This window comes from Athene cunicularia (assembly GCF_003259725.1).
Source record: "Athene cunicularia isolate RWA chromosome 12 unlocalized genomic scaffold, athCun1 chr12_part1, whole genome shotgun sequence".
Lineage (NCBI taxonomy): Eukaryota > Metazoa > Chordata > Aves > Strigiformes > Strigidae > Athene > Athene cunicularia.
This window is the reverse complement of record NW_020799116.1, coordinates 2,391,174-2,412,855: the sequence shown is the minus strand read 5'-3', so window position 1 is coordinate 2,412,855 and position 21,682 is coordinate 2,391,174. Positions and strand designations below refer to the sequence as shown.

Sequence of the window (21,682 nt, the reverse complement as noted above, 5' to 3'; positions counted from 1 at the left end):
CTGCCCAGTGCCGGGGGAGCGCCATGGCCAGGAAGCGCAAAGCATCGCCCCGGCCGGCGGCTGCCAGCAAGAGGCGTTCCGGGGGCCTGGGGGCACCGCGGGGCGAGCCGGAGGAGGAGGAGGAGGAGGAGGGTGAGTGCGGGAGGAAGGACGGGCCGCGCCGCTTCAGGCCTCTGGTGTTTGCCGGCGGTGTCGGGGGGGCGGGCAAGGGCCGTTCCCTCAGGCTGGAGCCGCGGGCAAGTGTCTGCGCAGAGCCGGGGGTTCGGTTCCGCGTGCGGGGAGCTCTGGCGAAAATCGGGCGCTGAGTGACCCGGGGAGGGTTTGTGTCGCCTCGGCCGTGACCCGCGGGTCCGTGTCCCAGGAGGTGCCCGGAAAAAGGTTCTCTGGAGCAGCCTCCCGAAATAATAATTTCTTGTGAGTGGCAAGTGCGATGCTTGTTTTTCAGCTGACCCACTGGCTGTCGGAATCTTTATGTACTTTTTGTGCCTTACATTATTGTATTTTCTTTAAACAGGTTGTTCAGTTCTTACAGATTTATGCTTGTCATTGTGGGTGCTTACTTTTTCCTGTAGGTGGCTCTAATGAAGTCTGTGGAAGTATTGTTTCTGATTACCATGGAGATGAAACTCATCCCTTAACATCTCTTCTTTTCTTCTGTCCCATGCAGGTAATTTTGAAGAGAAAAAGCCCAGTGTAAAGAAGAATGATTCAAAAGCTCCATCTAGGAAGAAGGAAGAAGATTATGATACTGGAGTTTCCAACTCAGCAAATAAGCCTTCAAAACAGAAAGGGGCAAAATCACTAATAAAAGAAAATAAAAAAAATACTAGAAATAAAGGGAGTCATAACAAAGAGGAAACATGCAGGTATGTTTACTCATCATTCAAGTCTATAGGAACTTTCTCTTCATGTTATTTGTTTAGAGCCTGGTGCTGCATATGTGTGTGTCAGCAGTTTATTTTAGGCTGTCAGTCCAATTTAGTACATTTGTGTCACACAGCTGAACAGAAGTACTGTCTTATTCCTTGCAGAGTCAGTCCTGAGGAAGATAGTCTGTATAGGAAGCAAATATGTGAGCCTTTTCAAATACAAAATTTTATTTCATTTGTTACAGTTTTTACGCAGGACTAGGGAGGCAATATGGAATCCAGCATTAATAGAAATGTTGGCCTGAGATTTGGGTTTAAAATGATGAGTAGAAATCTTCCAACATAGCGATCTCTGGTGGTTTTTGGAATCCAGATATAATAGCATGGTCTGCCCGTGTAGACTGCTATAACAAATGAATTAATAAAAAGAAATGAAACTGATTGGTCTCAGAAACATTTGCCAGTGGGTGAGAACACCGAAACAGTTGGTGAGAACAAGTGATTTGGTGAACCATTTCTCCAAGTACTCATTTGTACAAGTTGTTGTGAAGGATGGGGCCTTTTGTAGGTTCCAGGCATCTTCCTTTCTAAACATCCTTGCGGAATCAGAACCTAAGTTTGAACTGAAAAAATGTTGCTCCATGAAGCCCTTGGTTATTTATGGCAAAGATGGTTTGCTTTACAGAGAAGCAAATTGTGGTTTAATTGTTAAATATTCAGTCTGTTGGTTACTGATGCAGAGGTCATGCTTCATTTATTTCCCTATTTTTAGTGTGTGCTTTCTCTATTTTTCTTAATTAAACAAGCACCTACGTTTCCTGATGCTAAAACCATTTTGATAATTTTAACAGTGACTCGCTGAAGCCCCCTCAGAAGGAGATGAAGAGAGAATCTCCTGTTAAAAAAGAGATGGATGAAGACAATACTGACAGTGATGATGATGAAAGTGAAGATGAATGGGAGGATGTGGATGGTAACAATTGCATATTTATTCATTTTAAGGAGTAAATATTCTTATACACTTTTGTGATTTGATTTTTGAACCATTTCTTACTTGCATTCAGGTAAACACATTCAGGTATACTTTGTATATCTAAAGTATACTCCATGTGCATATCTGTATCTTTAAAAGCTCATATCTTACAATGCTTTTAGAATGGTTCCAAAGTTAAAAAAAAGCCAGATAACTACTGACCTGATGATACTAGTGCCTTGAATATGACTATTTGTTGGCTTATGTTAAAATTATGCTACCACGTACAAAGCACTTTCTCAGCTGTTTGTGTTGTCTAGTATTGAGCAGCTATGAATGGCTCAGTTTGAAGATTCAAAACTACAACTTCCTAGTAAAGGAGAGTGGAGATGAAACCAACTGAGCTGTATGATTAGGTGGTCTTAAGCAAGCTGTGATAAGAATCATGATGACCATCCTATTTTGCTGCTAGGGATTTATGCCTTCTAAAGTGAACAGCTGTCAGTTTTGTTCTTTGCTACTCTGCAAGTACCCTGCAAGTCACATCTGTTTCATTCACCTGTCTCTTCATTGAGTTTGCCTGTGGCAGCCACTTGCTGTTAGACTGTGCTGAGCTGATTCCTCAAAAGCAAGTGGCTGGTGGCCCACAGTTATTTGAAATAACTGAGCACACACAGTGTTACAGAAGATCCAGGAGCTGGTAATTACTAGGGATGTTCTGTATGTAGGTTGTTTGAACATGTTAGGTAGATTCTTACCCATTGTCACATATCCTTGGGGCATCTATTCTATGTTTACTTATCATTTAGTAATATTTTATTTTTCCAGAACTCCAGGAACCTGCCACAGATAAGTTAGAAGAAACAGCTGTTCTTCCAGCAGTGGTGCTGCCAAGCAATCCTGTTGAGATAGAGATTGAAACGCCAGAGCAGCTGAAAAACAGAGAGAGGAGGTAAGAACAGGGAAGACAGTGGAGGGCCATTGAGGGATGTAGTTAAAAATATGCTCAGTCTTGACTGTCACTGACTTGCTGTGTTCTGCATGGAAATCCCCACTTTGTGCAGGCTATTGAGTTGGAATGATGCGAGGTCATGGGATGGAGAACAGTTTACACATGACAATTTTACCAGAAGTCTTCAGTGGATGTTGGTGGGAATGGAGGCTTTTCAGCCTCTTAGTTAAAAGATTTCATCAAAGAAGAGAAAGACGTTTTTCCAGAAATCTGAACAGAATGCTAGCTGTAATCTAAAAGTCAAACAATTCAGACAGTGAATTTTAAAGTTTAGGATGGAGCTGTCCAAAGCTGTCTAGTAGGAAACTGCAGGCACATAAAGTTAGGTAGAATTTAGGCCTTCTGAATATACCCGGGCTCTCAGTAGTCGGGTAGATGGAGTTCACAGTTCATTAATCATATGCAAACTGCGTGCCTACTCACACAGGCAGTAGCTAAACTTTTGTGAAGTTTGCAGAGAAGATTCTCTTTGTGAACTGATCCAGTTCAGGAATCTAGAAAGGCAGGTCCATAGAAAACCCACAACATCCATTTCTTTTGTAATCTTATGCAGAGAAAAAAGGAAAGCTGAGTTTGAGATGTATCTACGGAGAATGATGAAACGTTTCAGCAAGGAGGTTCGTGAGGACACACATAAGGTATTGGTCACAGAGAAACCTGGCAGAGAAAAAGTTGAGCATAAGGATATCTGAACTGATTCGTAATGAAGAAGAAACTTAATTTTGATCAAATAATTTGGGGCCATGGCTAGAAGCAAAGAAATAAAAAGGATGTAGTCCTGACAAATGCTCGTTATACTTCTAAACTGTAAGCTAGAAACATTAGTGACTGCATTAGTAAAATTCTAAATCAAACCAGATGTCAGTAAGGTGCATATTTATCCATTGAGTGTGTATCTGCTCGTTCTGTCGGGGTTAAAGTGTCAGTCATGTAGAGCAGGAGGCGCTGACAGGGACTTCACAGCTTTGCTGTCTTCTGATGGTAATCTGCAGGCAGCCCGATGTCCACCCTGTGTGTGCCTGGGAGGCTTCACTGCTGCTTGTTTTGGTTAAAAGAAGCAGTGAAGCCTTCCTTGTCTATACCATGGACAATAATTCCAGCAAAGAAAATCTCTTGTGAACTCACTATAGAAACTTTTTTTCTCTCAGGTTCACCTCTTGTGTTTATTAGCAAATGGTTTCTATCGGAACAGGATCTGCAGCCAGCCAGATCTTCATGCCATTGGTCTATCCATCATCCCCACCCACTTCACAAAAGTGTCTGCAGGCCAAGTGGACCTCCTCTACCTTTCCAACTTGGTGAAATGGTAAAACTCTGTCTCCTAATCACGCTATCATATAGAATGTAGAGCCAGGGTTGAGCGAGAGGGGTAAATGGAATTACCAATTTTCAGTGATTTTTTTGATTTTAAATACAAGGGTGAGAGTCTGTCCTTTTTACAGAAGGAAAGGATGAACTCTGAAGTTTAAGAACACAGTCACAAGCACTAGACAATATGTCTCATATTTCAGGTTTGTTGGAACCTTCACTGTCAATGATGAGCTTTCCACCGAAAAAGGAGAGCCCCTGCAGGCGACCTTGGAGAGGCGCTTTGCCATCTACGCTGCACGAGACGACGAAGAGTTGGTTCATGTAAGTAGCTGGCAAGTGCAGGGTTGGTTGCTGAGTTTGGATGCTGGGTCAGTGCTGTAGTGCTCTTGGTTTGCACACAAAGTGGTGTTGGAGGGATGGATTTGAAGAAAACAAACAGGTGAAGTAGGTGATTCTGTGGCTTTTTGTTGTGGTTTTATCTGTAGTCCTTCTGTGATTAAATTATTCCATTTGAACTGTGCCTAACTGGAGCCTCTGGTGCTGGTTGGTGTCACTGTGTGCTCTGCATTCTGCTGTGGATGGCTTTATGTATAGTGTATAGAGCTACTTGTTCCTAAGTATGTTTTGGCTTCTTTATATTGCTTTAGCAGTGTAGATCAAAGAAAACCAACTTACTAGGTTTCTTCTGAAATACGAATTTGAGTGAAGAAATTCCTGGGCTTACTTGCAGCCAGAGAAACTCTTTAGAGATCTTTGAGCTGAGGGTTGATAATTTGTTACTATGAGTCACCACTGAAGGGCAAAGGAATTGAGGTCTGATTTAGAGCAGCCCAAGGCCAAGGCTTCAGAAGGACTTCAACTCTACAGTCATCTCATGGTGGAATTTGATTAAGGGAAAAAGTGGAGTCAGTTGCTTCAAGTCAGATAGAAATTCTGGTAAAACAACTGAGGGAGGGGGAAACTTAGAAGATCAAATTGACAATGGGACATTTAAAAGAGCAGAAACAAGTTGCTGCTTTGTAGGTGCATGGTTTGCAGCTCTGCCCTGTCACTGATAAAGAGGGATGTTGCAGCTTCTTTGCTGCAAAACAGGAAGCAGATGTTGTGGTGGCTTTGCAACCTTGCTGTGGGTAATACAGAGATGTCACTTCCTGGGTCAGGAGCAAAAGTCAAAGCAAGCCTTGCTTTAGGCAGCTTCAGTTGAGTCCCATGCAGGAAGGCAGGTGCCAGGTCACAGCTGCTAGCCACTCAGTTGTGACTGATGACATTCTCTGGGTGGCTGGTGTTTCTGCTGGGTTCAGCTGATGGGCTGTGGTTGGCTTTGGCCACCTTTGAGAGGCAGCATTTAGAGTCATCTTACTCACTTTTCCTTAAGAACGAGAGACTGATAGGGTAGATGGGATTTGGGTGACTTACTGCGTCTGCTCCAGCAGGATGGGTCATTTAGCCTCTTTAGGAATTGGTTCCTCCTCTGTAAATTAACAGATAATAATAGTAGTAACATAACTAAGAGCCAGAGAAGACTCTGCGATGCTTTAATACTACAGCAGTTGGGCTACCTACTGTATACAGCACTGGGTAAAAGGTAAGAATAGAAATGATTTGTGACAGAACCCAGACTGTAAAAGAGTTTCAAGAAGTTTCTTTTTATGGACATTGAAAATAGGTTAAACATGCTTTTTTTCTGTTGCAGATCTTTTTAATTATTCTGCGAGCGTTACAGCTGCTGTGTCGCCTTGTGCTGTCTTTTCAGCCTGTTCCTCTCAAGGAGACAAAAGCAAAGGTAGTTTTTGTTGGGTGTGTGGAATAAGGAATAAGTAAGTCACTGGTTTAGAGAGTGGGATTGAAAAAACTCTGGCTGTTGGAGCTTGAAGTGAATCGCTTACTGCCCTGAACCAGGGTGATGACTGTTGTCTGTAGTGCAGAAGGTGCAAACCCTTAATTTTTAGGTTTCTCCTTTAAAAAAGTTACCAATTTTGTGTGTTTTCGCAAAGACTTGTTATGCTTCATTGGTTTTTAATTTCCTTAAAATTCAGACAGGAAACACTTGCTGCTTGAGTACACCTGTCTTCAGCCATTTGCCTGAAGTTTCAAGTCCCTGAGACATGCAGATTGTCCATGCCCGCCAACCTTCGGTCTGCATGTGCCTCACACTGATTTCAGTCTTTTTTCAACATATTCTTAGCCATGGAGATAAAAGTGACCTAGCCTCTTTCTTCACAGGGAAAAAGCTCATCCAAGAGGCAGTCTCTCAGCAGTACCTCTGAGGCGCAGGAGAGCTCTGCCACGACACCCAAAGCTGCAGCAAAAAAATGCCCCTGCAAAAAAGCCAAACAGGATGAGAAATCCTCAGGGAGTGAAGAAGGCAACAAGGAGCCAAAGAAACCCAAAACTGCTCAGACCAAAAGGACACCCAAGGCAAAGCTGACTGCAGGCAACCAGGAACAGAAGGAGTGTATTAACGAGGAGAGCAGCTTAGCAGAAAAAGATGTGCCAGTCAGGCCCAAGAATGATCGCCGGAGACGAGTGGCCTCCAAGGTGTGCTACAAAGAAGAGAGTGGAAGTGATGAGGACAGTGTTTCGGACTTTGAGATTTCAGAGGAGGAGAGTGATGTCTCTGATGAGGATTTTGAAACTGTCTCTAAAAGGCAGAGGAGGTCACTGGGCTCCCAGAAGCCAAAGGTAACAGCTATAAAAAGCCTGAAAACTGAGACTTCAGAATCGAGGCTGTCCAGAAATTCATGTGGAGCTGAGCCTAAACCAGCAAAAAGTACAGCTCCAGCCTTGCCTCATGCACAGAAAAAGAGAAACAAAATAATTTCTAGTGATGAGGAAGATGGACAGCAGGAGGTGAGGAAAGTGTTGGGCACAGACCAGTGGCTGGAGGTTTTCCTTGAACATGAGGACAAGTGGGTGTGCGTGGACTGTGTTCATGGCAACGTTGGCCAGCCCCAGCTGTGCTTCACGTACGCCACAAAGCCGCTTTCCTACGTTGTGGGGTTTGACAACGATGGGAGCGTCAGGGATGTGACACAAAGGTACGACCCGGTGTGGATGACCGCGACAAGGAAGAACCGTGTGGACCCGGAGTGGTGGGAAGACACGCTGCAGCCATATAAAAGTCCTTATGTGGAAAGAGACAAGAAGGAGGAAAATGAGGTAAATAGCAATAGGTTATTCAGAACATTTAATGCCAGGAGTCCAGTCTTGGGGTTCTCATTCAGGCAAAAATCATAAGGAATCTTTCCAGGAGGGAGGAAATGTGTATTTGAACTTGAAATGTTCAGACTGAGCATGTATTAAAGGAAATATACAATGATAGATTAAAATAATATCAAATGGAAGCTGTTCAGAGAAATTTGTCTAGCAAAAGTACTGGACAGCCCATGCTGGAAACTTACTGTACAGTTTAGCATCACGCTCCTCAGAGAGTCTTTAAAATATGTAGATCTGGGTGCACATCTAAGTACCTGTTTGCAGCAAGAATGTTTGCTGATCTGATTAAGTTTCCAGTGTTTTTTTCCTTTGATCCTTACTATAATCGTCCTTCTTTTCTTACAAAGGGTAGTGCAAGAGAGTTGTGAAATCACTCTTCTTTGTATAATTCCTAGTTTCAAGTTAAGCTTCAAGATCAACCTCTACCAACAACAATTGGAGAGTACAAAAACCACCCTCTTTATGCACTGAGGAGGCACCTGTTGAAATACCAGGCGATTTACCCGGAGTCAGCTGCTATCCTGGGGTACTGCAGGGGAGAGGCCGTCTACTCCAGGTGAGCTGTGCATGTGTTGTCATGTGCGACTGATTTTTGTAACAAATTTAAGAGCTAATTTGTGTGAAGACCAGGATAGCATCAGCAGTATCTCAGGCCACAGGCATAGACAGGGTGAGGCATTCAGCTGCTCAGAGAGCATTTGCGTATCACTTACAGGCTTTTTTTTACCATTCCTAACACGTGATGAACAGTTTTGAAGTCTCTTCTGAAGAGACTTCAGAACTCTTATAGTAGCTTCCTTCTGGCCTTTTCAGAGACTGCGTACACACGCTGCACTCCAAGGACACTTGGCTGAAGCAGGCTCGAGTGGTGAGAATTGGAGAAGTGCCTTACAAGGTAGGGGTTTGTCCTCCCTCTGCGCAACACATCTGCCGTCTGAAGTTCAAGCTCAGTTCTGTTGTGGTTTTTGCCTTCTCTCTGCCAGCAGATGCAGGTTTCTCACTTGCTTGTGTGACTTGTGGTAGCTGCATTGTGAATCTGTCTGCCTACAGCTGCTGTATACTCCCCAAAGCCCAGCTAGCTCTTCTTCCCACCCCAAGGGTATCAGAACTGCACCCTTTCATCTTCTCCAAAGGCATCCCAACATTTTATATGAACTGCAGGATCTGGCTCCCTGTTGCATACAGGTGCTGTGCATTGACCTTAGCTGGATGCCAAAAGCCACTTTGCCACTCCCCTCCTCAACTGCATGGGGAGAGAAAATTAATGAAAGGCTTGTGGGTGGAGATAAAGACAGGGAGAGATCATTCACTAATCATGGGCAAAACAGACTCAACTTAGAAAAAGTAACTTAATTTATTGTCAATCAAATCAGAGTAGGGTAAGAAGAAATAAAACCAAATCTTAAAACCCCTTCCCCCCACCCCTCCCTTCTTCCTGGGCTCACTTTACTCCCAATTTGTGTGTCTCCAGGGGGATGGGGAACGGGGGTTGTGGTCGGTTCATCCCCCGTTGTTTCTGCCGCTCCTTCCTCCTCAGGGGAGGACTCCTCAGCCTCTTCCCCTGCTCTGCTGTGGGGTCCTCCCTGGGCTGCAGGGGGAACCTGCTCCATCCCAACCTCCCTGGGCACAGGGCACGGCCGCCTCACCATGGGCTGCACCGCGGGCTGCAGGGGAACCTCTGCCCCGATGCTGGGCACCTCCTGCCCTCCCCTTCAGACCTGGGTGTCTGCAGAGCTCTTGCTCTCACGTGTTCTCACTCCTTTCTCTGGCTGCAATTGCTCTCCCACAGGTTTTTTTTTTTACCCGTTTCTTAAATACATTATCCCAGAGGCGCTCCCGCCGTCGCTGATGGGCTCAGCCTTGGCCAGCAGCGGGTCCATCTGGCAACGGCTTTATCAGACATGGGGGAAGTTTCTACACAGAATTCTGTCACCCCTGAACTGCTGAATTCTCACAGAAGCCACCCCTGTATCCCCCCACTACCAAAACCTTCCCACACAAAGCCAATACACATTTATAAGCAATGGATACTGAAGCTAGGAACTGGGCATTTCTTCTCTCCCAGACCTTCTCCTTCGATGTCCTAGGAAAGTCTGAAATCGCTGGCAACTTGTTGTGGTGGTGTTACAGGCTTGGTCGTTGTATTTGCGCAGATGGTGAAGGGATTTTCCAACCAGGCAAGGAAGGCACGCCTGGCAGAGCCTGCAAACCAGGACAGAGAGGACCTGGCACTGTTCGGTCGCTGGCAGACGGAGGAGTATCAGCCACCTATAGCAGTGGATGGAAAGGTAGTAAGGAATGCAGAGGGCTGGTGTTTAAGGAAGGGCTTTGTATGGAGCTGTGGGCTGTATTTTTCCAGAAGTTGCATGTTTCAGAGGTGAGATCAGTCTGTAACATCTGGATTTGGGATTAAGAGTTGAGAGGTAACTGTACCCAGGAGGAAATGGTCAACACTTCACTGAGGCCTTGCCTGCCTGAGGACAAGCAATGAGTGCTAGCAGTGCAGACTACTAACTTTTATCATTTTATTGACCTGATTTTCCTAGCCTGTGCTTGTTTTGCTAATTCTCTGCATTATAGGCTCAGTAACAAGGGCAGAGAACATAGCTAGGAGATAACCATGCAGCTAAAATCTAGGCTTGTGCTTTGTCATGTGAATATTAATCGAATATTGGAGTGGAATGTAGCAGATCAGAAGACAGGGAGAGTCCCTGAGTTGCTTTTCATTTTCACCTCTCTCCAGAGAGCAGGAGCGTCACCATTTCTCTTTTAATTTTGCAATAACAGGTTCCTCGGAATGAGTATGGAAATGTCTATCTCTTCCTGCCATCCATGTTACCCGTTGGCTGTGTGCAGCTGAGACTCCCAAATCTGAACAGAGTGGCGCGGAAGTTGGACATTGACTGTGCTCAAGCCATCACTGGATTTGATTTCCATGGCGGCTACTCGCACCCAGTGTACGTAAAGGTGCTTTGTTGCCGCTGACAGATTTTGATGTCCTGCAGAAGTTGCATACCCCGTGTTAAGGAGTACATGTGATGAGTTACACGCTTAGATCCTGGGAGATAGACGGTTCTGTCAGCATTGAGTAGGTTTTCGTTCGGCTGGGTCAGCAGCAGGCATCTGCTTCCTTTTTCTTCTAGTAGCTGACAGAGTATTGTGTTCTCCTTCCTAGTACTGATGGCTACGTTGTCTGTGAGGAGTATAAAGAGGTCCTCGTGGCTGCCTGGGAGAATGAACAAGCAGAAATAGAAAAGAAGGAGAAGGAGGTGAGAATTATTTTTGCAGCTTCCTTACTGTTACATTTATTAAGTAAATCTAATTGAAACTGTGGGCTGTGTAAGCAACAGACACGGAGCCCTGTGACGGTGAGGGGCTGGTGGCATCCCCCAGATGCCCCATTTTGGGCTGGAAGTGGGGTGCAGTACCAGTGTGTAGCAATATCTGAAATAGTACATACTCTGGAGTAGTTTTCCACAGCTGCTGGGAAAGAAAAACGAGGAATACACAGATGGGGGTTAGTTTTGGAGGTGGTTCTGGTGTAATTTCCACTGTCAGGGTGCACATTAGAAAGTGACAGTAATTTATATATTTAGCAGATAATTGCACACCAATACATTTTACTCTTAAGAATCCTACTAGTCTGGAATCTTTTAATGTGGCACATTTAAATTGGCATGGGTTTTTTAATGGCAGTTTAAAATCTTCAAACTTCCATCTTCTGTGGGTGTAAATACACTGAAACTTATATTAGTAAATGTGTCTCTTTTCAATAACAATCCCATACAGAAACGTGAGAAGAGAGCTCTGGGGAATTGGAAGCTGCTGGCAAAAGGACTTCTCATCAGAGAGAGGCTGAAGCAACGCTACTCCATCAAGGTATTCTGCATTTCTGTTAGTGATTTTTTTTTTTCAGGATGATGTTTCTCTACCAAGAGACTTTTTTCCAGTCTTTCCAATGTGTTATTTCCAGCTGTAGAGTGGAGAACCTCCAGAGTGCAGTTGCTCAAAAATCTTCTTTCCTATTGTTAGCATGTGACTAGCAACTAATAAAAAAAACAACACCAGAAACTCAGTGTGATTATGTTCATGAAGATTCGTTATTGTTTAACAAAAGATTTGTGTTTTCCTGAAGCATTATTTTTTTGGGTATTATTTTCTGTTTCAGTATACCCCCTTCCTAGATTTATCTCTCCAAACATGTAGCTGCTTTAGAGTCAGATGGTTTAGTTCTTAGTCTTTTCCCTGCTGAGAAAGGTGAAGAGCATGATCTTTTTCAAGCAGGTTTATTTTTATTCTTCTGTCATTGAAAATATTTTGCTTGTGTTGAAAGAATGGCTGACATCCAGGAACAGAAACACTGTGCTCTGAGTGAGAAGCCCAAACCAGAGCAAACAACTTTTGTAATGTTGTTAAGCGTCACTGTGATGGAAGGCAAACCCTTTTACAGAGGGGTAGTTACAAGTGATTTCTAGACCAACTTTTCCATTTTCATGCCTGTCGTTTCCAGGCTGAGCCGTCGGCACACGAGACAGAGAAAGGAGCGGGATTCTCTTCGGATGAAGAAGGAGGTCCCAGTTCAGAGACCGCAGTAGAGAACACGGCCATTTTGTGGCCCCAAAATCGCCAGTTAGAGAAGAAAAAAGAAGAGAAGACAACCAGAAAGAGCAAGAGAGAAAAGAGAGGAGAAGCAGCACAGTTGTTCCCTTTTGAGAAACTGTGATCAGAACAAGCTTTTCTTTGCTGTTTTCAGATGCAAGAATAGTCACAACAGAAGTATCCTTTGCCAGTTAAGGACTCTCTCTTCCTGTGCACTTGCGTTTCTGAGCGACCAGGGACCAACCTAATTCAGTATCGAGAGTTTCTTTTGCTCTCACAGGGAATTAGATTCTTCTTTTTATCCTCGGGCTTACAAGAAGCAGATGTGCAGTTGTACGCTCCGAGAAGATCACTTTGTGCTGTTGGGATTTTTTGCTTTCTTTTGTATCACTCAGCACTAATAATTCTGTTTTCAAGAGCATTCCTTTCATTAGCACTGCCTTTCCCCCCTTTTTTTTTGTATTTTTTCCTGCTTGCAGAGAATTAAAGCACACAGCTGCTATTTAGTAGTCTGTGGTGAGCTGGCCGAGGATTGCTGATGCCCTCCAGTTCATACCTTATCCAAATCCGTGGTGAGCTCTGGTCTTACTGTCTCATCGTCACAGAAGGGGAAATACTTCCTCTAAGACGTAAAGATATGGAGGAATCTGAAAATTTACTTTCTAAAGAACACTTGCCTTTTGCAAAAACTCTGTTGCCTTTTCAGCCTACAATCTTCCTTTACTTTCAGAAATCTTGTGCATTAGAAGGGAGAAGCCCTGTCCTCATTTCAAACTTAAGGTTAAATATGTCTTCTTAAGTAATTTGAATATGTAAGTATTTGTTTCTGTTTTGTTTTACCAAGACCATGTGGATGGGTTCTGGAGCAAAACATGTAAAACTGGCTAAGTGTCATCATCAGAAACAAAATTCACTGAAACCTTGTAAATTTAGAGCTCTTGTAAATGTTACCCAGTACCTAAGCTTAAAAACTCTTGAGAGAGGAATGTTAAATCTACACAAGCTTTTCCTGCAGTTTTGCAATAGAAATGCTGATCTGTCTTTAGCAGTATTTTTATAACTAAATTACACTGACACTGTCTCTTCAAACATAGAGAGGAAAAGAGTCTGGAATTGTCACAGAGGAAAGATTGAAATGCAAGAAAATGGCTTACACTTAATTATGTTCAGAAAAAACCTCTATTTTTGTACTGTATTTGTAGAACAAAATAAAGTATGGAAAAAGGTTGTGTTGTCTGTTACACCTGCCCTCCAGCCAGCTCATTCTTGTAAGCAGCTCCGTTCCCCTGGAAGGACTCAGAAAAGGATAAAAACATGCTGTCATATTTCCAGAAGTCACAAATCAGGTCCCAGGATATTCCAGAGCTGGCTGCTTGCACAAAGGGTCTTCAGGCCAAGTGTTTAGTTTTTGCTACCGAATTCTAAAGTAACAAAAAAGCAACTTAAATTGGAGGTTTGGGAAGCAGACTCGACCCGTGTATAAGAGGAAATATTTTTTTAAGGGAATCCAAAGCAGAAAGGGAAGATGACTGACAGATCAGGTACATGTTCTGTCAGATTTTGGTAAGGAAACAAGAAAAATTCTGCTGCTGTTGTTTCTATAGAAACGTTGTTTGTGTACGTGCAGGGAAAGGGAGCCCTGGCTCCGCCAGCACGCCTGGCCTGGGAAATGTGAAGTTCTTGGCAGTGAAAGGCATCTGACTTTTATTTAACATCATTCCTGTGCCTGCACTAGTTAGACAAAAGTATTTAAAGCTGTTGGATGCATAGGTAAACCCCCAGTCTCTAAAAATCCAAGAGGCTGTGTGCAGTCAGGGCGAACCATTGTATTTTTCAAATAATCTTATGGAGGGAAAGAAGTTACTATTCAGGAATGGGGAGTAAAGCCGTGGTGGGCTGGAATCAGCCTTTCATCCCACAGAAGTACAGAGACCAGAGAGCAGCTGTGCTGTTCTGAGGAGCTTGCTTCCTGAAATGGGGAAATATTTGCACGATAAACTAAACCCAACTGCACATTTATCTCCACCAACAGTAGAAAACTAGTTCATGTGGCAGCTCCAAACTAATCCTCCATGTACCTGGACTATTCCTGGACATAAAACATACAAAACTTAAATGTAATAAAGAAGAAGCCTACAGACCAGCCTTTTGAAAACTGTATTTTATTAAATATACAAAAGCTCAGCACTTCTGTAAGAAAAGCGTATCTTCATCTCTGAATAGGGTAACGCTGGTTAGTCTGCACACGGGTAAAACAGCAGCCCAACACCTGGTTTTCTCCCCACTGGAGTGCAATTCTGAATCGGTGGAGCCAGCGTTGGTGTTAGTGAGCAGCAGGAAGAGCCCTGCACCACCAACACCCGCCAGCGCTTCTGGCACCTTCCACTCACTCCTGCTGCTTTCACCAGCAGAACTGAGCCACGAGACTGAATTGACAACTTTCAAATACCAGAAGAATGAAAAAAAATTAAGGCTAATCAAGTAACTCCTACTTCAAAAAACATCTACGATTTATAATTCAGTACCATTTGTAGGAAACATTTGCTTCTATGTATGTTCAAGTTCCTTTGGGATAGGGAACACGTTTCTCCTGACGCTCACAACTGGATTGCATAAATCAGGTCGTTATTTCTGTACTGAATTGTGCATACTCACAGAAAACCCACTGTAGTGCAGGGAGGGCACATCTGGAAGCCAGACTAGGTGGAGAGAGACTTAAAGCCAGTACAAGATAGTCTCCAATCTCAAGTACTGGTTGCAGCAGAAATATGTAAACAGAAGCCATCACAACACTACAAGAAGGCATTTCTCTAGCATGATACAAAGCTCAACGTTTAGGCTACTAAAATCTATGAAATAATCATGCAAAATTATTTCCATTATTTCATGAAGTGTGTCTGCTGTCCTTACTAAGAGAAATTCAAGAAAGAAACAGTATGCACAGAAAGAAAAAAAAAACCCAAGTATTTTAAAGAACATCCATTCCATTGTAAAAAGTTAATTTTGTTTCAAGGCAGCAGGTTTTATTTTTAAAAGTTAGTGACCTCCAAGTATCCCCTTAAATAAGTGCAATCTGAAGTTCAACAGCTACACCACGGTATCGTCCACGCTACTTTTTTTGGATGCTTAACCAAGAACAACTTCAGAGACTTTTTAAAAGTTGGGAGAAATCAATGCTTTCTGACAAATCCACCCTACCTTAGAGCACTGCTAACCTGGCCACTCATTATTTCAGTTTACGTGGAAAATCCTCAGACCAAAAGCATGTATCTTACCCAAGTATTGTGTGAAGTTTGGCTGGTTTTCCTTTGAACAGATACACTTGCACATGCAGCACCCGAAGGGGTGTACATGACTGTGCATTTAAGAAAAGGCAGCAGAGGAGGGTTTGTCAGGAGGTGCCACACCTGATCATGGCCCACGGGACGACGCCGGCACTCTCCCCAACACACCACGTGCCCCACTTGTCAGTGAGGACCTGCCCGTTCTCAAATCAGCGGGAATTAGCAAATGACAAGAGGTACAAATCTGCTTGTTCACTCACTTGAATCAATAGACACTCCAAAACGCTTTCTTCCCCAGAGTCAACGTCACTGACTTCTTACAAACAGCATCCTATAGTCATATTTGTCATAGATAACGTGTATCAACAAGGACATTCCAGCCCCTCCCCAGCCCCGGCGCACACCGCTGTGACAGGCTGCAAGCACGCTGCAGTAACCGGGACAGAAACACACTTGAGAAGTTCCTAACCAGGATCCAGCACAAAACCCGACCAACCCACCTCCTTCTCACTGCTGCTTCTTCAGCGGAACACGAGATTTTGCAACCACGATGGGAACTACAGAGAGCAAGGCGACCAGCAGAGCCCAGAGCGGGCGGTAGAAGAGCCAGGCAAAGGAGATGGTCAGCAGCGACAGCGAGCTGGCTACGCAGAAGGCAAATGCTTTTAGTCCAACGTTAACCAGATCTCTCACCACGGGAAACCAGTCCACTGCAGGAAGAATTAAACAAGGGATAACAGTTGACAAGATGACAGTTTAGAAGGAAGAATTTAGAATTCACGCCTAGGATTTACGCTCTAACCGTTGCAATCAAAAGGCAGACTCAAATTATTTATCCAGAACATTGGATAAGGCATTCCAGCAGAGTATCCTCAAGGCATGTGATAATTAAGCAACAGCTAAATATATAAGGCAACAGTATCCTCAGCTCTTTAAAAGACAGAAAGTAATCCAAAATCAAGTGTGAAGACTTGTCCAAGGCTTGCAGGGCAGAGTCAACTGACAGCCTTGCAGCTAACGAGCAAGCCTCGGGCAACTGATACAATATGCTAGCACAAAAATTTATTTCTGGCAACAATAAATCTTGCAGTAGCATGTATGTAGATAAATTTAAAAAAAAAAAAATGTTCTCAGCTGCAAAGCAGGTGATAGCTTTGATGTCTGAAGTTTATATAAGTTTGAGGCACCATCCTGCTTTTCTGAAAGTTTTTATTCCAACATTTTTTTGTGTTAAAAGGATAAACAAAAACTTTCTTTGCTGTTTGTTCACAGTAGAGTAACCAGACACAGAGACATGTTACCATACAACTACTAATTAAGACCTGTTGCGGAGAACAACTTGTGTAAGGGTGTAGAAAGTAACTGCATCGTTCCACCCTGAGTTAGACTTGAAAGAACCAGCCCAACACGTGCTTTGGCTTTTGATTTGGGTAAGCGCTGGGCTGGGATCTTCTGAGACTGGCAACAGATACTTGCATTTACTTTTTTTTTTTTTTTTTTTTAAAAAAGCAACCATCTGGTTCTGGGATCCTGTTTACCTGCAGCTGCCTGCAGTGACTTTCAGATCAAATCCAATCGGAGTTCAAACAGGATTCCTTCTGACCTCCAAATTAATTAATTGTGCATGTGAGCAAGAGAAGACTCTCTGGGGATCAGGATCCTATTTCTAAATCATTTTACCCTTCTGTAAAAAACTTACCTAAAGTGTAAAAGATTCGGGTCATTAGGCTGATGCCTACAAACATTGCCAGCCAGCCTGCTGCACGGAGGGCCCAGGTCTTCATGCTGTTACTCTCATGCTCCTTCTGAAACACCTCCTGAAAGCAAACACCAATACATGCAGCCTGTTCCTCAATTTCTTTCGATCGCCCCTTGATTCCAGCGCCTTACGAGCAAATCCCAGCCAGCAGTATTTTAGGAGTACAAATTCCTCTCACAGAAGATGTATCACAGTTCATTCTGCAGGGTCTTTTTGTGCAGTATCACAGCACACTACTATAGATTTCAAAGCGCAGCACAAGGGAAACCAGTGTTTTTCTAAATTAAGACAGCTAAATGAGCACCGTTCAACACTCTGTAGCCACAGGCAGAAAGCACAGGCTTTGCTGCAGATGGATACATTAAACATTACTCCAGAACATAAGACACCAATAAGTAAATGTAATAAAGGAGGAATGATCTGACTTCACAATGCTGCCTTTTCTCTCTGCCTCCAGACACTATCCACTGATGGCTGAAGGGTGTACGGAAGAAAGCAAGCAGCGTGCTGGGAAGGTAAAAGGTATGTGTATATTGGATCGGGCAAAACAAAGGATCTGTTTGCAAGAATTCTGTGAGATTTTTTTCAAAAATGGACTGTGTGCTCCCTCTGGCTCTATAAAACATACACACAAAGATGGCTAAGACATAATAAAGCACTTAATGGCAAAAGACTAGTGTACGACTGCTCGATTACTTGTACATACAAGCACTCTATGAATGATTAATTTGTAGGCAGTTAATTTCCAATGATCTAAAATTCTATCTAAGGAAGATTCCGAGCTCACAGCAGAGAGCTGATTCTACTGTTACTCTCAAAACAAAAGCCTTTTCAACTGCTTTGGGGAGCTCCTGTAAATTCTTGACATCTGAGAGTTTTGCAGCAGGGCATAAAACAATCATTAATGGAAACAAACCTACTAAAACAAGTAAATGAATCACCAAATTGCTGGAGCATGCAGGATTTATTGGAGCATAATGCTTTGCCTAGAGGTTCTTTCTCAGCTAGAATAGCAATAAACATTTCAAACGAGCCTAAACTCCTGTTATTAGAAGCTGAAGAGGGGATAGTTTGTTTAATTAAAGCCTGATTTTTACTACTTTTACATACGACCTTTCCCAAAGCATGTGCTTGCATGTATAAGTGGGAAACTACAATAGCGCAAATGAAAGCGGAATGAGAAGGCACAGAAACAGCCCGTAAAGCAAAGGATGTTCCACATCAACCCCAAAAATAAATATATAGCTACTTTAGCCCCAGTTTCTTTTTAAAATTAAAAATACCCATCAGGAATAACTAGAGCCAAATTATGTACTGCCAGTGGGCAAAGCACAGCATTTTGCTGCAATACAAAGAACATGCAGAAACCTGGAAGACAAACAGGCTATGACGTGTTGGCCTAGAAAAATGAGAGAAAAGCCCATGTTTGTATCGGGTATCTCCTCCCCTAGAGCAGGTCTGAAGAATGAGAGCTTATTCCCCTCCTGCTTCTGCGCTGCCACCTCCAGTTTTAACCCTTCAGTAGTACAGTGCAGCCTCTCACCTCCACAGAGAGGTCCCCAGGGTACAGAATTTGCAGGATATCTCCAGACTTGGTATGATACGGAACCAGCTGATCGCCGCGCTGGCGAGCAATCACAGTCACCTTGGAAGGAAGGGAGAAATACCTGCTGCTTACTGAGTTGGGAATAGAGTTTGCAAAATACAGAAAGAGGTGAAGACTCACCTTATCAGCAGAGCCCAAATGGGGGTCATCTCCACTCAAACCTGCGTAGAAGAACGAGACACGAAGGTCTCCTACCTACAAATGAGAATATTGGAAGTCAAGAAAGATTTCTTTGCAGAGAACCACAAGAAAGAGAACTCTGCATGGGAACACCCTTTATGTATCAACACTTTTTCTGAACATTTTTGTAAAGCCAGAGGATATCCAGAATGATTTCCAAGCTGCACTTTCTTCAGGCCTAGCTGCTGGCTGAAACAGGGTAGTTCAAAAGCTGTTTTGCAATACCCCCTCTGATTTAGCTGCAGGAACACACTGACACCAGAGAGATCCTACATTCATCCCTTGTTGTTTCATCTCGTGGTAGAGAAGGGCAGCAGCACAAGCTGACAAGAAGCTATTTCACTGTACTCAGCTCAGTACAGCAGGGCAGAGGCAGAACCCACCTCCCAGCACCATTCTGTGTATTTCCATTTAAAAGCATGGCAGACTTGACAAAACAGTAGAAAAAGAAGCAGGATCAGAAGCTTCCTACAAGAGAAGCGCTCATACTGAACGACTGTACTAAAGGTGTCATCCTATGTGATGGTTTGCACTCCAATTTCTACATATTTAAATAAAAATGGGACATTTATTTTCCACATAATAGTAATCACTGGTTTGGTTTATCTTTCTCATCTTACTTCTGGACGCCTGGGGTTGTCACTGTGGTAAAAGTAATCTCCTCCTCGGGTAACATCAGCATGTGGATCCTCAAGGTTTGACAAACTCAGCTGCTTGAAGTCATCAATTTTCTCCACGAGACCTAAACAGAACAAAGAATCAGGCTCAGGTCTGGTGTCGTAACTTGGAACAGCCAATTTGTTGGCTGGCTTCCTGATTATCACTTGAACTGACCACACCGTGGAAAGAACCAAAGTCCACTGCTGATGCAGCAGCAGACACAAAGTGAGCACAGAGCAATCCTTACCCTTGGAAAGAACAAAGCTGCCAACCTGGACATTAGGAGAAACAGCAGTGAAAGACTCCACAGCCATGGCACTGAGGAACAGAGAGAGTCCCTGATTAGTCCCAGAATTATGATCAAACTCTTGATTTGCAACATGTAAGAGACAGCACATAAAAGCTACTATGTCAAACATGAGGAGAGACTCAAAGAGCTAAATGGCTGTCATGATGTGAAAAATCCAGCAAGAAACTGTGTCCAGCCTTCACAGTGTTGGAGCCATTAAAATGAGTTAAGATATGACTGTCTCATCCCTTGGCCTGACCTTCCTTTCACACTGCAGGATTTCACTTTTTCTGTACTGAACCTATAATGGGCTGAAATGGAGTTTCTACTACACTCATAAGCACACTTTATTTCTAGCTTGAATTTATTTAGCTTCCGCTGTCAACGGCTGGATCTTACCTGCTAAATTAAGAAACCTTGATCATAAACCTTCTCCATATAAAGGTACTTCTACATTCTGGCCAAGATAATTAAATTCCAAACTCAGGAATCCTTTACTTACAGACTTGTCTTCATTCTCGTAAATAGTACTACTAGAATCTCCTTGGCAGTAAACAACAGATTTTATTTTCACAAATGTCCAAGTTGCATAAATAGATATGATGGATGGACGGAAGGAAGATGATGTGTAGTGCACACTTAAACCAGTCTCATTAACACGAGGCATGAACATGCAGTTCTGAGTTATGAACATTCAGACTGAGTTATGCTCAGTCTCCTTGGTTTGTACCAATACACTCAGATTAAATGTTCTTAGCTGCAGCACTTTTTAAATTAGGTAGTGCAATAGCACTAAATAAAATACGTTTCTTACTCTCAGTTGGAGATTTGCATTTACTGGAGAAGGCTTAGAGAATTCTCATTAACAAAAAGGTGTGCACGGGGAGGAGAGACAAAGCAGTATGTCATCTGTGCGTCCTTTTTTCCACTGTCTCTCGTCTAAACAAGTCTGCTTGTTGGAACTTACAATCAAAAACACATAGATCTTTCTTTCCTTCCTTAAGTAGCATTTCTAAATAAAGGGTGCTGTATTTGGATGAGCCCACAGAACCAAAACTAAGTCTGGAGATTTTGAAGAGTTCAAACTTTTATTGAAATCCTGGTCCTATTATTTCTCCAGCTGTATTTTTCACTCATACGTGATTTTTTTTGCCAGATGGCATCCTGCAACCTAAGGAACCAAGCAGGTGCTGTGAGAATGACAAGCAAGCTAAAACGTAGCATTATACATGGCACATTGTAGCGTAACTACAATGCTGAGATGAGAGGTAGATGAAACAAATTATATACAGGCAATAGCCACAAATAGCCCTGCGAGCTCAGGTATGCTAGCTTAGAAAAAGCAGCATACAAGTGGTGTGACAAGCTCATGGGATGCCTGCTATTCTAACCCTGTAGTTGTAATAGAAGAAAGAATTAGTAATAGACTGCACTAGCAGACCATAAAAGTCAGCAAGGAACCATTCAAGGTGTCCTACATGGAGACCACATGGTCCAGAGGTTACACAATCACAGCCTGACATCCAAAAAAAAAATGGATGGCTTAATTCTGGTTCCACCAGGCACCTCTGAACTCTAACTTCCCTATGCCTTACGTCTCCCAGCTAACAAAACACAAACAGTTTCCACCTACTTCACTGTGTCATGAGGATTAGTCATTTAGCTCTCATCTTGGATCAGATACAGTGACAGAATCCAGAGGCACTGCACCAGGTGGTAAATTACCTCGGGTTTTTGTGTCCAATTTCTCGATCAAAGTTTCTGCTGTTCACAACTTCCGATTTCCACTCAGTATCTAAAGAAAATGATATAAAGGTTGAGCAAAAGACAGGAAGAAATGCCACTCAGTTACTGAAGACACCTCTCAAACAATCAGTTCTAAGTAACACTTCTAGTAATACTGTTTACACCAAGGTATGTATGT

The 21,682-nt window shown here is 43.1% G+C and overlaps 2 protein-coding genes across 3 annotated transcripts in view; one reads left to right on the top strand and one right to left on the bottom strand.

The window, feature by feature from the left end:
* The first annotated feature begins 6 nt into the window (after positions 1-6).
* Positions 7-13,204, top strand: XPC (XPC complex subunit, DNA damage recognition and repair factor). 2 transcript variants are annotated; one of them, XM_026857361.1, is made up of 16 exons: positions 7-124; positions 669-866; positions 1,721-1,842; positions 2,671-2,794; positions 3,408-3,492; positions 4,003-4,160; positions 4,366-4,486; positions 5,859-5,948; positions 6,389-7,324; positions 7,777-7,937; positions 8,195-8,276; positions 9,535-9,669; positions 10,169-10,338; positions 10,557-10,650; positions 11,171-11,260; positions 11,892-13,204. In XM_026857361.1, the coding sequence occupies exons 1-16, from the start codon at positions 24-26 to the stop codon at positions 12,102-12,104; spliced, it is 2,880 nt and encodes a 959-aa protein (XP_026713162.1). In that variant the 5' UTR covers positions 7-23; the 3' UTR covers positions 12,105-13,204. The 2 variants fall into 2 exon arrangements, with proteins under 2 accessions (XP_026713162.1, XP_026713161.1); XM_026857360.1 differs by having other exon boundaries at positions 7-132; positions 668-866.
* TMEM43 (transmembrane protein 43) overlaps positions 10,367-21,682 on the bottom strand; it is an 18,208-nt gene continuing 6,892 nt past the window's right edge. The window contains exons 6-13 of the mRNA XM_026857533.1: positions 21,484-21,553; positions 19,717-19,787; positions 19,430-19,551; positions 18,750-18,824; positions 18,567-18,668; positions 16,964-17,081; positions 15,765-15,974; positions 10,367-10,607 (exon numbers count right to left, since the gene is read on the bottom strand). Coding sequence (XP_026713334.1) covers positions 15,772-15,974; positions 16,964-17,081; positions 18,567-18,668; positions 18,750-18,824; positions 19,430-19,551; positions 19,717-19,787; positions 21,484-21,553 — 761 coding nt within the window. The 3' untranslated portion in view covers positions 10,367-10,607; positions 15,765-15,771. The remainder of the gene's footprint in view (positions 10,608-15,764; positions 15,975-16,963; positions 17,082-18,566; positions 18,669-18,749; positions 18,825-19,429; positions 19,552-19,716; positions 19,788-21,483; positions 21,554-21,682) is intronic.